At 34.3% G+C, this 13,753-nt stretch overlaps 1 protein-coding gene across 2 annotated transcripts in view; it reads right to left on the reverse strand.

Moving 5' to 3' along the window:
• Positions 1 to 13,753, reverse strand: part of MINDY3 (MINDY lysine 48 deubiquitinase 3) — an 83,501-nt gene that overhangs the window by 39,115 nt on the left and 30,633 nt on the right. For both annotated transcript variants that reach the window (XM_055332187.1, XM_055332188.1), the window contains 2 exons: positions 6,670 to 6,740; positions 2,023 to 2,103 (listed from right to left, as the gene is read on the reverse strand). In XM_055332187.1, coding sequence (XP_055188162.1) covers positions 2,023 to 2,103; positions 6,670 to 6,740 — 152 coding nt within the window. The remainder of the gene's footprint in view (positions 1 to 2,022; positions 2,104 to 6,669; positions 6,741 to 13,753) is intronic.

Below are 13,753 nucleotides of genomic sequence, written 5' to 3' on the forward strand. Positions count from 1 at the left end.
GGCAAATACATAGAGAGCTGAAAACCCTGTCTGACTTAGAAGGCGTACACAGAGCTCTTCTGTCAGGCCGACAACTGGCATGGCAGGGGTTTCTGTTTCTATGCACTTTATGCCTCTCATTCAACACTTTGTTGTACGTGGTTGAGGTCTATGATTAAAATGAATAAGAGAGTCCCTGTCCCACACAAGGCTCATTGCAGACCATACCACACAAAAAGGTATGGGAAGTGTGATAAGTGCAATTGAACAATGGATCAGATTGTTAGGATCGATGCTATGGGAACACCAAAGAACACCAGGCAGGTGGGTAGGAAGTGTATGTTTCACAGAAAAAGAAGGTATCTTTCAACAAACCTAACATTTAGATGCTAAAATACAAAATGTCAAAACTAAAAAAAATAAAAAATAAAATACAAAATGTCTCCATATTTATATAGCTCAATTGACTGTTCCTTCTATTAACCCTCTGTAAAATCTCTTCTGCTACTTAATGACAAAATCTTTTCTTAAGTATCAATCATAAATTTTAAGATTTAAAATATTTTTATCTCATTATCTTTTATATTTGACACTTATATTGTTTCATAGAATTTATTAGTTTTTCTGTGCTGAAAAATGGAGCTAGGCATTAAAATAAAAATTAGCTTAAAACTACATTTTCGCATGTAAATTGGAACTGATTTTCTTTTCTGGAAATTTAGAACACTTGACACAAAAATCAGTCAAATGATGATATCCTCCCTCTGGAATTAAAGTTGTTCAGTTTCTATATTTTACATTATGCGTTTAACTTCTTTTCTACTTCAGGAGAGAAATAAACAGCAAGCTTTCAGACTAAATATAACGTATCAGTACTTCTAGTACTGTATTTCTGTCAAAGTCTGTACTTTTTGAGTTATATTTTATAGCTTTTTCTCTTGAAGAAAAGGTAAGTATGTATCTTGCTCTAAATCTACTACCTAGATTTAGGCAGTGCATTAAAAGGAATCCAATAAAAAGGGAGTAAATAGATCCACACGACTTTGTGCTGTCAGTTTAGTCTTTGGTACAATTTATACAATTCGTACTTCTTTCAGACACAAAATAACACTAACAAGTACAATCTAAAAAAGTGTATGGGGTAATCAGGAAAGTCCTATAGACATAAGGAACCTCAAAATTAATAATTCTATGTTTTCTCCCTTTATTCCAATATCAGCAACTCCATCTAGGCATCCCCATGTGCAATGGCAGTGAGGATGATGATGACGGCAACAGCCAAGATTTCCCAGGCACATAACTTGCACTAAATACTGCTGAACATTTTATATTTAAATCGGACTACAAATTTAAAAGCTAGGTATTACCAGAAACCCATTTTAAAAACATGAGAAGAGAGGCTGGACCACATTCTTAAATAGGAAGGCTGGATTCAAATGAAGTCTGACTCCAAAGCTTGTAACTACTGCATTGTGGAGAAATACTATAGTTAAAGTATGAAATTTAGAAAAGGGGTTTGTTTCAAGAATTTAAAATAAACATATTCAAATGCATTTAATCTATGTTAATATTATAACCATATAGAAATTGCAGGAAATATAACATTTTAAAAGAACACTTCTATACCACTGAACTATTAATGGATTTAAAAATATTCTCCTAGATGTCATAACAAATTATTTTATATTATATAAATTAGATTCTTATCCTCTCTAGAAATGAGCAATCTAAAACTTTTAAATTTAGTTAACAGACTGATTTTTGAAAAATATCAAAAGCCAAAGCTCTAAAGTCACAAAAAATAAAGAAATTTTAACAAAATAATGACAGAATTTACTGAAATAATTATAAAACTAAAGCAGTGTAACAATATTTTCTCTACTATTACTTTTTTAGATTTTGGAACAATCCACTTGTTAGTAGGAATATACTGAATTTTGCACAAGATCCAAACTAAATATGGACTTATATTACTTGTTGCCTGATGTCATACTTTAAAAAAAAAAAAAAAAAAAAAAAAAAAGAGTCCTGCTATAAGCATACCTTGGCAAAAAATACGGTGAGGTGAGTTTCACTGCCAACAATCCAAATAGGGAATTTTGGAGATTTCAAGTAAGAACCAACCTAGAACAAATGTAGCAAAATAAACAAACAAATGAAAATTTTATACTGCCTGCTGAATATTTGCCCATGAATATTTGAAGCATAACTGAAAAGTCCAATTCATACTTAAATGGAATATATATTGTGCCAGAATGCCTTACCCATAAGGTTAAATGCTGAATGTAAAAATCAATGTTATAAAGACTGTCAAGGCTAAGCTTACATCACACCTTTGGTATCAGAGTATCAATAATACAGATTTAACACAGCTGGAAAAACTTAGTTTAACCCTAAGAATCATTCTTAGGTTTTACTGAAGTTGCTAGATGGAATGGTTCTCAAACTCTGAAACAATAAATTTAGTGGTAATTACTTTATCAGGAAAACAATTATAAATTAATAATGAATATATTTATGAATAAGTAAAGGGAAAAAGCCTTAAGCACATCCTGTCTTCAAAGAACCTAGGGCAATATAATCATCTCTCTAAAGCAAAATATATACTCCAAAATATTTAAGAATACAAAAGAATGTTGTCTCTTGACTCTTCATGGTTGGAGAGAAGTTCAAAGTTCTACAATATAAAGTCTCCTTAAAATGTACAAAAAGTTATAATTATAGCCTGCCTCAAAGTTATAGATTTAATCTTCAAAAGCTACAGTATCCAAAATTTGAGAGTATCAGTTTTGTGTGTGACTGAGAAAGTTTAAAATCAACAAGTAAAAAATAGACTTGGGAAATCCCATCATATTCCCATCAATCAATTCTATACTCTTATGAGGATAGAATACGACTTAAAAACAACCTTACCAATCAAATTTGCTGTATTTTCTTTTCTCACACAGACTCCCTGAAACGGGGAAATTCCAAGTGGCTACTTAACAGCAGTCAGGGTAATTCTTGCCTCATCAGTCAAAGCCCTGATAGGATGCCCTGCTTTCAACCACCACTATGGACCTGTGGAATTTTTCTTATCATTAGCCATGTGGGAAATAGGTACTCTCTTGTATCCATGCACAGAAACATCAGTTTCTTTGTCCTGTGATGAGAAGGATGAGCTGGATATGCTGATGGCAGTGGTGAACCAGGAGAGCAGGAAGGATGATGGTTTGGGGACAAAAGAGAGTAAGAGTAAAGGACAAAGACAAAGGAAAAGGTCTGATCACAGATTCAAAGTAGAAGGGATTTTAGAGGTACTCAGCCCAAGTCCTTCAATTTCACATCAGGAAACAGAGATGTATATGGGATTGGTGCCTTGTATGAATTCAAACAGGTAACTAGTAGAGAGCTGGAATTAAAAATCAGGTTTTCTACCACTCCTCATGTGGTAACTGCTTCTTGTGGTGAAAAGTTTAGATGTTATTTAATTTCTCTTTTAGAAAATGAGTGTGCATTTGTGTGTATTTAATTAAGGTAGAAGTAAAATATGAGGATTATATATATGGTAGGATCAAAAGGTACAAACTCATTAAGTGTCTTATAATAATATAAAAAATAAGAGTGCATAAATAGTGTAGCCACTTTGGAAAAACAGTCTGACAGCTCCCCAACAAGTTAAGCATATAATTAGTATATGACAAGCAATTTCACTCCTGGGTATACATCCAAGAGAAATGAAAACATTCACAAAAAACTTATATACATGGATGTTCATAGCAGTATTATTTGTAGTAGCACAAAAGCAGAAACAACCCAAATGTCCATCAGCCAATGAAAAGATAAACTGATATATAATACAACAGAAGAGTTGGCTATAAAAAGGAACCAAGTACTATTACATGTTAAAACAAGAATGAACACTGCAAACATTATGCTAAGTGAAAGAAGCCAGACACTAAAGGCTACACATTGTATGATTCCATTTAGATGAAATGTCCAGAATAGGCAAAACCACAGAGAAAGAAGGCTGCCAGAGGCTGGGAAGGAGTAGGGAAGTGACTGCTTATGGGTTTAGAGGATCGGGTCAGAGTTAAGAAAAACATTTTGAAATTAGGTAAGTGGTGATGGTTGCACAACTTTGTGAAAAAAACACTGAATTGCAGACTTCAAAATGGTGGGTTTTACAGTAGGTGGCTTATCTATTAAAAAAAAAAGGGCACAGTCGAAAGCACTCAGAATCACCTTTTTCATTGTATGTGTGTGTATAAAGACTTTCATTTGTGTTAATGAACACATATAGTCAAAATGATATGAAAATGTTAATTTGTAAAGAGCAATTTGCTACAATATTAAAAAACGGAAATGCTCAGATTCATAAAATACAAACACAACATTTTCCTTAATGCTATTCTCTAAATGTATAGTGAAAAGTAAATGTATACAGGTTATCAGAGGAACATCTACAGTTATGTACAAACACCACAGCGTGACATAGTTTTTCAAAAATGCTTATCACACCATCCCAACCACTTCCCTTCCAGGTCTCCCATACTCCTGGCCACTATGTATGGCCCTAAGTACCCTGGAGCCAGGTGTCAGACAAGCAGAGAGAGTCCTGAGCCTCAGAGCTCACTGAAATTATCCAGTCCACTGGGAGCCCATGAAACCTAGCTAACTCCATCCCAATACTGGCCCTATGGTCACACCTTGTTGTCACCCTGTTCACAGGTATAATTCCCCTGTGATCCTGTCTGGTAGCCCTCTCTTGTTTGGAGGTGTAAATAATGGAGAGTTCTGCCTTTTGTATGAGTATCACTGTATTGTGTCCTGCCACTAGAAAAATCTTTAAATCTCATAAAATACCAATTACAGCTACAACTCTAGATCAACATGTAATAGAATACACAGCCACTACTGTTTTCCCCCTAAGATCTTAGGGGGGAAAAAAGGCATTCCCCTGTTCTACCTAACAGCTAAAGAAAAGCAAAAGCATGGTTTAGAAAAGCTTACAATTCTGGTGAAATTGGCCATTCATTCATTTAAAAAATGTTTACTGAACACCAAATATGTACCCAGAAAGACACCGTTACTAGCTTTAGAGTCTATAATCCACTGGGGATGACAATAAAAAAGCACATTCAAGATTAAAAAAATAATGAAAAGAGCATTATAGAGTGACTATTCCTACAAAATTGTGAAAGAAAGTCACTGAAGGAATGGCCAAGGAAAAGATCTTTGAGGCACCATTTTAAGTAGGACCTGAAGAGGAGAGGGAGCCTATCCATTTATAAGCTGGAGTATCCCAGGCAGAAATGACGTCAAGTATGAAGTCTTACTAGGCAGGAAAGGGCTTGGGTGTGTTTGAGAAACTGGCAGGAAACCAGCAGGGCTAGAGCACAGCAATAGAGAGAGCAAAGCAACTGAAGAGGGCCAGACAGGATCAAGATAAGGGCATTATAGGCCACATGGTGAAGATTTCACAGTTTATCACCTCCATACCCGATCCTCCTGCAAAACACACACATGTGCTTTAAAAAGAACAGCTTTATTAAAATATCTTTGATATATGAACGTTGTATATATTAAAAGTGTGCGACTTGATGTTTTTGTATGGAAACACTGTGAAAAAAATCATCAAAATCAAGTTAACTCACATATTCATCACCTCTATGAAGTTATCATTTTTATTCGTGCACAGGTATGTGCATGTACGCATATACACTTTTAGGATCTATGAATGTGTGGGTTTCTTGGGAGAACGGGATGCAGATTAATGCTCTGGTTGCCAGGCTATTTCAGAACAGCTTTAGCTTGTAAAAGAATTACTACTGTGTAATACTATGATCCCTACTAATGGATAAGAGCAGGATGAAACCTCTTTGATTGTCATACCCGTATCACTCCTTTCCAAGTGCTGTCATGAAAGAAGAACACTTCCAGTTAAAAGAAAGAAAAAAGAAAGGAAGAAAGAAAGAGGGCAAGACACTGTTACTTTACCAAATCATCATCATTGAACTACTGCTATGGACTCACTAGTCTAAAATGGAAAAGAAAATTAGATCTACTTCTTCCTTCCTTCAAAATTAGGACATCTCATTAGGTGCAAATCATTAACGATTTGAACTATTAACCATTTAAAACTATTTGGAACATTCAATAGTTATTTTAGATTATGCAGGAAAGCAACGAAATATCAATAAACGAGAGGTTCAAGGCAGTTCCTAACCTTAGCCCATGTGTTAAAGAATTTAATGCTGTGATATGATTGGAATTTGTTTAAGTGTGAAATAATTTCTCAGATGGAACAGACAAAAGTTAAAACTTAGGCATCTAACAAATTCTTTTCCTTTGCCTAATAAGTATTGCCAGTTGTTTCAGTGAAGCAACCTGTTATGAGGAAGAAACAATACAGCCTTTCCCTTGGTTTACCAAAAAATATATTTATTTTCGGTAATAGGTGTCTCTATTTTTATAAATTGTTTTTTTAAGGGTTCTCCTTTCTACCCTCAAAAAGGACAAACCTTACAAACAGAAAACTTGGCATGATCAGCCAGCTTAACTTAATATGCCTGTCAGTTTAGGAAAGGAGATCAGGAACTGAAAACTATATAGTAACAGTAAGCTAAATGTCGTCAGAGGAGAAAATACTGGCTGTAACAGTGGACATGTGAATAAAAAGCACTGAAAATATTGTAAAAATCAACTTACCTTACAGTATCTTAAAGCTTCCATTAATGTTAAGAATCCTACAGATGCTTGTTCATGTATACCAAGAAGTTCTACAAAAAAAAAAAGTTTTTACTGCATTAGCATACATAAATCTGAAAACTATTTATATGTAAATATAGATGCATACATATATTTTATACCAAAGTTTTTAATTTTATCCAAAAGTATACTTTAAAACCTAGCACGTATTGTTAAGAGTTCTCATCAAATCATTATATTACTACTTATTATAAAATATCATTAGATCATGTTTGTGGTGGGTGATATGATGCTTCAGATGTATATTATTTATAAAATCTTATATTCAATTTTAGCTTTTAAAATGAGGACATTTCCCCCTCTGAAACTGAAGGAATTACTGGCAAAAATAAAGAAGAGATACTTCATAATATCCATGCAAAACAGCTAACTTGAATTGACTTGACTTAAAGAATATGCTAATCTTAATTTGTAATATTTATCGCTGGATAGCAGTGAACCTATTTGCATAATACTTAAAACATGGACTTTTGATGCCATCTGTTTCACCTATAAATACAGTATGCTTAAGATTTGGGAAATAAGTACAAGCAGAACAAGGTATCTGCCTTACAAAGGCTAAGTTTATCAAGCGAGATGGAAAAAAAGGTGTCTTTTCTATGTTTATACACACATATACACTATCTTTTTTTTAAAAAAAGATTTTATTATTAATTTGAGAGAGAGAGAGAGAGAGCACATGCATGCATGCAAGGGTGTTGGGGCAGAGGGGGGAAAGGAGGGAGAGGGTCTCAAGCAGACTCCATGCTGAGCACAGAGCCCCATGGGGAGCAGGCCCTGATCCCATGACCTGGAGATCATGACCTGAGCTGAAACCAAGAGTCTGAAACTTAATGGACTGTGCCATCCAGGTACCTCATATACACTTTATCTAAGTGATAAAAGAACATCTGCTTACTGAATTAGGGAGAGTGTATAGAAGTGAAAACATTTGAAGGGCGCCTGGGTAGCTCAGTTGGCTGAGTGTCTGACTCTTAATTTTGTCTCAGATCATGATTTCACGGGTTGTGGGACAGAGCCCCATATGGGGCTCTGTGCTCATGGGGGAGTTTGCTTGAGGATTCTCTCTACCCCCACCCCCACTCTCGAATAAATCTTTGAAAAAAGAAAATAAAAGGGGGATTAACATTTGAGTTAAATCTTTAAGCACATGTAGGAATTTTCTAGGCACCAAGAAGAGAATATGAAGAAAATTCAAGGCAGAGGAAACAACAAAGAAGTATGAAAAATCAATATACTTAAGGAGTGATGACTATTTCAAGCCTTCCTTTAAAGGTTTCTAATCTGGGGAACCTGATAAATGGTGATTAACAAAAGGAAGGATTAAGAAGTCCTGAGAACAGAAGTTTGTTTTTAGACAAGCTGGGCTGGAGAGAACTTCAGGACTTCTGGGTAGAGATGGATCCACAACTGGAAGTGAGGTTCAAGAGCATGAAGAAGAGAGGTCAGGGTTGAAAACAGAGCTCTGGGAATCAGCACAGAGATAAGAGCTGATGTCACGGATGTGGCCAAGAAAGAAGAGACAAAGCTCAGACAATGAAGACGAGATTATTCTACAACAGAGATGTAACTATGATGATAATCAAGTTTTTTATAGACTGCAGCTTTCAGCTAATGTGCATTAAATGGAACTCTAACAGTAATTTGGGTCCGTATATATTTCTAGAAAGCACTGTTTTTTTTTTGTGGCTAAAAGTTATGACCACTGAAATACAATGTAAATATAACTTTGTTTCCTTCTTACCATGTGGTCATGTTTTATCCATTTTCTATTAAGAAATTGTATTTTTGTAATTAATTAATATAATAATATCAACTGTTGGTCATACTATGTATGTATCGTTAAGTACAACATTCAGATAGTGTAAGCCAAAAACTGGTTGTGCAACCTTTTGGATTTGAAAATTCAAAATTAACAGAATCTATATGTAAATTATACATCTAGTTTATATTTTTTCACTAGCTTCTTACAGGTACTGGGGAGATACAGCTGTAGTTCTCAAACTGTGTGTTAGGATTCTTACAGGTCCACGAGACCCTTTTAGAGACTATATGAAATCAAAATGATTTCCATAAAAAAGGTGCTAATTGCCCTTTTTTTTGATTCTCAAGCTTTTATAAGTGTAAAGTGAAGTTTTCCTGAGTCCAAATGATATATCTCAACAGACTGAATCTATAAACAAAGAGAGAGAATTTTAAGCAGGCTCTATGCCCAGTGTGGAGCCTGATGGGGCTTGAGATCACGACCTTGAAATCATGACCTGAGCCAAAATCAATAGTCAGATGCTTAACTGAGACATCCAGGTGCCCCAAGATCTCCATTTTTAAAAGTGTCACAAGCAAACAAAACAAAACAAAAAAAAAAACCCAACAACCAAAAACTCCTAAGTGTCAAGCATATGAGACCAAAAAATATGTGAATCATTTGATTACAGCATTCAAAGGGAAAAAGGAGTGAGGGGTGTAAGCAATCCAAAGAAGTAGAAATGGTACTCTATTGCCTTACTAAGTTTTGCTTCCTCTCCTGAGATTTAAGCACTAAACGTTTTCAAGTTCAAAGAACGTATATGTTGAGAAATATTGCCACACTTTAATTTCTAAAATCAGATACCACCACCTAGTGTTATGATTAGATACTACATCAATCTATTTCTCCTTGGAATTTTAAATACCTAAAATAGTATATTTATAATAAATATGTTACTAACTATAGCAAACTAGCTGTTCATAATTCGTGGGTAATAAATTATTGAGATTAGGTCAGTAAGCACATATATATGTATATATATTTTTATCAAAGATAAGATTTTTATCTTTGATAGCTAATGTGCATCCTTAAGAATATTTATTAGTATATGAAGTTGTAAATGTAGTAAGGACATACCAACCTCACATATTATAACTTACACAACTTACTTAAATAAGACTTGTCTCAATAAGTCTCAATTAAATCAATTTACATTTGCAGCAAATCCTAGTAATTGTGTCATTATATTTTAGAATGTTCTCTTTTCTTAGCCTCACATTTAAGATTAATCATGAGGAGTCTCTATTAACCCTGTTTCAGTAGGACTATATATATATATATATATATATATATATATATATACATATACATATATTTATATGCAGAGTTTTATATTCCTCAGTTTGCCTTTCTCTTCTCTTCCACTTTGTCACTTGTCACTGCTGTCAGCATATCTATCGAAGGCCCACTTGGACCTTTTAAATTTGATGCAGTTATCTGGTTTCCAAGTCAGCACTGCATTTATTTAAGAAACACACCCTCAGTACCAAGTACTGAGGGGGGAAAAGAATCCACCAATGCTGCATAGTTCAGGAATACAAAGCTACCATGAGGAATACAAAGATGAGGCAGACAAGATCCTTTTTGCAAACCATATATCTGATAAGGGGTTAATGACCAAAATATATAAGGAGCTTCTACAACTTAGCTGCAAAAACCCAAATAATTTAATTAAAAATTGGGCAAAGAACATGAATAGTCATTTCTCCAAAGAAGACATATAAATGACCAACAATAATATGAAAGATGCTCAACATCACTAATTATCAGAGTTGCAAATTAAAACCTAACATAAGTATCACCCCACATCTGTTTGCGTGGCCATTATAAAAAAAAGGCAAATCATAAGACATTGGTAAGGATATGTAGAAACTGGAAATCTTGTATACTATGGGTGGGAATGTAAAATAGTGTAGCAACTATGGAAAACAGTACAGAGTTTCCTCAAAAAATTAAAAATACAACTACCAGAGCAATTCCAGTTCTGGGTATTCAATCCAAAAGAATACCTGTGCTCCCATGCTCACTACAGTAGTATTTACAAGGGCCAAGATGTTGAAACAACCTAAAAGTCTAACAACAAATGGATGCTTAAGGAAACTGTGGTATATACATATGATGGAAAATTACTCATGCTTAAAAAAGAAGGAAATCCTATCATATGTGGCAACAGGAATGAACTTTCAGGACACTATGCTAAGTGAAATACATGAGTCAGAGGAGAAATACTGCATGATTCCACTTAGATGACATATCCAAGATAGTCAAATTCGTAGAAGCTGAGGAGAATGATGGTTGCCAGGAGCTGGAAGGAGGAGGAAATGGGGAGTGAGTACTCAAATAAAGCTGCAGTCATGTAAGGTAAGTTCTAGGTATGCACTGTACAACTTTATATTTATAGTTAATACTGTATCTTAACTTAAAAATTCATTGAGGGTAGATCTCATCATAAGTGTTTTTACTGTAATTTACCACGCTCTCCCCCCACAAATGATAGGTATCAAAATAGAATGTGTAAGTGCCATGAAAACACTCAGAGGTAAGGATAGATTACTCTCAGCTGTGAGAATCAAGAAGTGCTCCTTGGAGGGATGGCATATGAAGTAGGCAGTGAAGAACTGCATAGGCACAGATGGGAGGGATATAAGTCTTCGGCAAAAGGAGTAGATGAACAAAGACATAAGAGCAAGTTGCATAATTTTGTTCAAGAATAGATTCATGATGGTTGAAAAATAAGCTAGGATGAAATTATGTAGGGTAATATCCTTGAGTAAGTAGGGTAAAAAATCTGTAGTTAGAAAAATTTAAGAAGAACTTATGTGCAAGAATGTTAGAATAGCTAAATTAAAAAGCAATAAGATACTGAGAAAGACCTGGCTACCTCACCGATACGTAAATTGCATACATATACACAATCTGACTTATGAACTTTGTGAAATCTATTTTTGAAAGTGAAGAACTTTTCAAACCCATTTACTGGTTGTTGTATTCCTAAGAAGTCAGGTTGTTACAAGGCTGGTATCTAGCAAGGGTTGCCAAATTTAGCAAATAAAAACACAAGGTGCCCACTTAAATTTCTGATTTAAAAGAAAAACCAATATTTTAGTAAAATTATATTCCAAATATTGAATGGCACATACTTATACTGAAAATGATTTATCCACAATTCAAATTTAACTGGGAGTCCTGTATTTTATCTGGCAACTTAGTTCCAGCTAATTAAATGTATTTCTACAGTAATAAAATATAGAGAAAATAAGCACTTCTGCCCTTTTCTTACACAAATTATGATAAACCAAACACTTAAAATCTGTATACTGGGATCCCTGGGTGGCGCAGCGGTTTAGTTCCTGCCTTCGGCCCAGGGCGCGATCCTGGAGACCCGGGATCGAAACCCACGTCGGGCTCCTGGTGCATGGAGCCTGCTTCTCCCTCTGCCTGTGTCTCTGCCTCTCTCTCTCTCTCTCTCTCTCTGTGACTATCATAAATAAATAAAAAAAAAAATTAAAAAAAATAAAATCTGTATACTAAGCCATTTAATTGTAATTCATATTACTTAAAAAATACAAAAATACTAAATTTTAAAAATACTTAATTTTCGGTTTAGATTCTTTTTGTATCTACATATCACAAGTTTATCAACATTCAATGACTATTTAAGTGTACCCTGGATGGACTGTAAGAAAGATTTACATTAAAAAGGAAAAAGAGGGATGCCTGGGTGGCTCAGCAGTTGAGCTTCTGCCTTTGGCTCAGGGCATGATCCCGGACTTCTGGATTAAGTCCCACATCAATCCCATATTGGGTTCCCTGCATGGAGTCTGCTTCTCCCTCTGCCTGTGTCTCAGCCTCTCTCTGTCTCTCTTATGAATAAATAAATAAAATCTTAAAAAAATAAAAAGGAAAAAGCAAGCTCTCAGTTTTTGATTTGCAAGAGCGGACTCTATGTCAATCCCATAGAACGAAGAAACATTCAAATAATCATCAAACAATAAATGTACAATACATATAAAACACAGTGCACAAATACAACAGAATGACTTAAGGGTAGAAAAGAGAAAAAATTGACTTGTAGACAAATGAAGCAAAGAAAATCTCCATTCAGAAGACATGCAATAGTACAAAACAAAGAGATGGCAGGTAAGGGCCAAACCACAGAAGGATTTGAGAACATACATAAGGAGTTTAAGTGCATGGGGCAGCCAGTCATCGAATGGTTTTAAGTGAGAAATTGTCACGATCTGACTTAGTTTTTAAAATACTCCCCCCCCAGCCACTGTGAAAGACTGGGGGTGTGGTCAAAAATGAAATTAGATGACTAGTTCTACTGCAGTTTTGTTCGTACTCTATTGCAGAAGCAAAAGAGTTTTGACAGCTGAGGTAGAATAAAGTACATGGATTTGGGAACTATATGATCCCTATATGATTTGGGAACTAAAATGATATGATCAATAATATATATACTTTCATTATATAATATATACTTGTCATTAAAAGATACAAAAAACCCTGATGTAAATGGTAAGACTTAGTACTGTAAAGATGGCACTTCTTTAAAATAATCTACAAATTTAATGTAACCTCACAAATTTCTTAAAACTACAACTTAAAAAAATGAAAAAACTTCCACTGGACTAGATAATGTAAAAATAGCTATAATAATTTTATATTATTTTTATTATAATAGGAAATGTGACAAGTATTAAACAACATAAAACTACACAATAAGGTAGTTTTGGCATAAGAACTCACAAATAGATTAGTGGAACAGAAGAGTATAAAAAAGTGTCTCATACATATGGGAAACCCTGTTATTTGATCAAATAGGTATGCCTGGTAGAGAAATGACAAGTTAGGATATTAGGCAATTCTTTGGGAAAAAGTAAAAAGGTAGATCTCTATTTCACACCACTCATAAATAAAAAAATTCAAATGGATTAAAGGGCTAAACATTAAAAAAAAAGCCTACAAAAGCATTTGAAGAAAATACTAGGACATAGTTTAATTTTGCGGTGGGAGAAATACAAAACGATTCGAGGAAAAAAAATTAAAGAAACAAAACAGAAGCCATAACAGAAAAGATGATATATCTTCATAAAAATGAAAATCTTTGGTATAATGGAAGATGCCATTAACAAAGTTAAGAGACAGAAAAGGCTGAGGGAAAATATTTAGAACACATTTTTAAAACACAAAGAATTGATAAAGAGTTCCTAG

The sequence above is a fragment of the Nyctereutes procyonoides genome, unplaced genomic scaffold (genome assembly GCF_905146905.1).
Source record: "Nyctereutes procyonoides isolate TBG_1078 unplaced genomic scaffold, NYPRO_anot_genome, whole genome shotgun sequence".
In the NCBI taxonomy this organism is placed as follows: domain Eukaryota; kingdom Metazoa; phylum Chordata; class Mammalia; order Carnivora; family Canidae; genus Nyctereutes; species Nyctereutes procyonoides.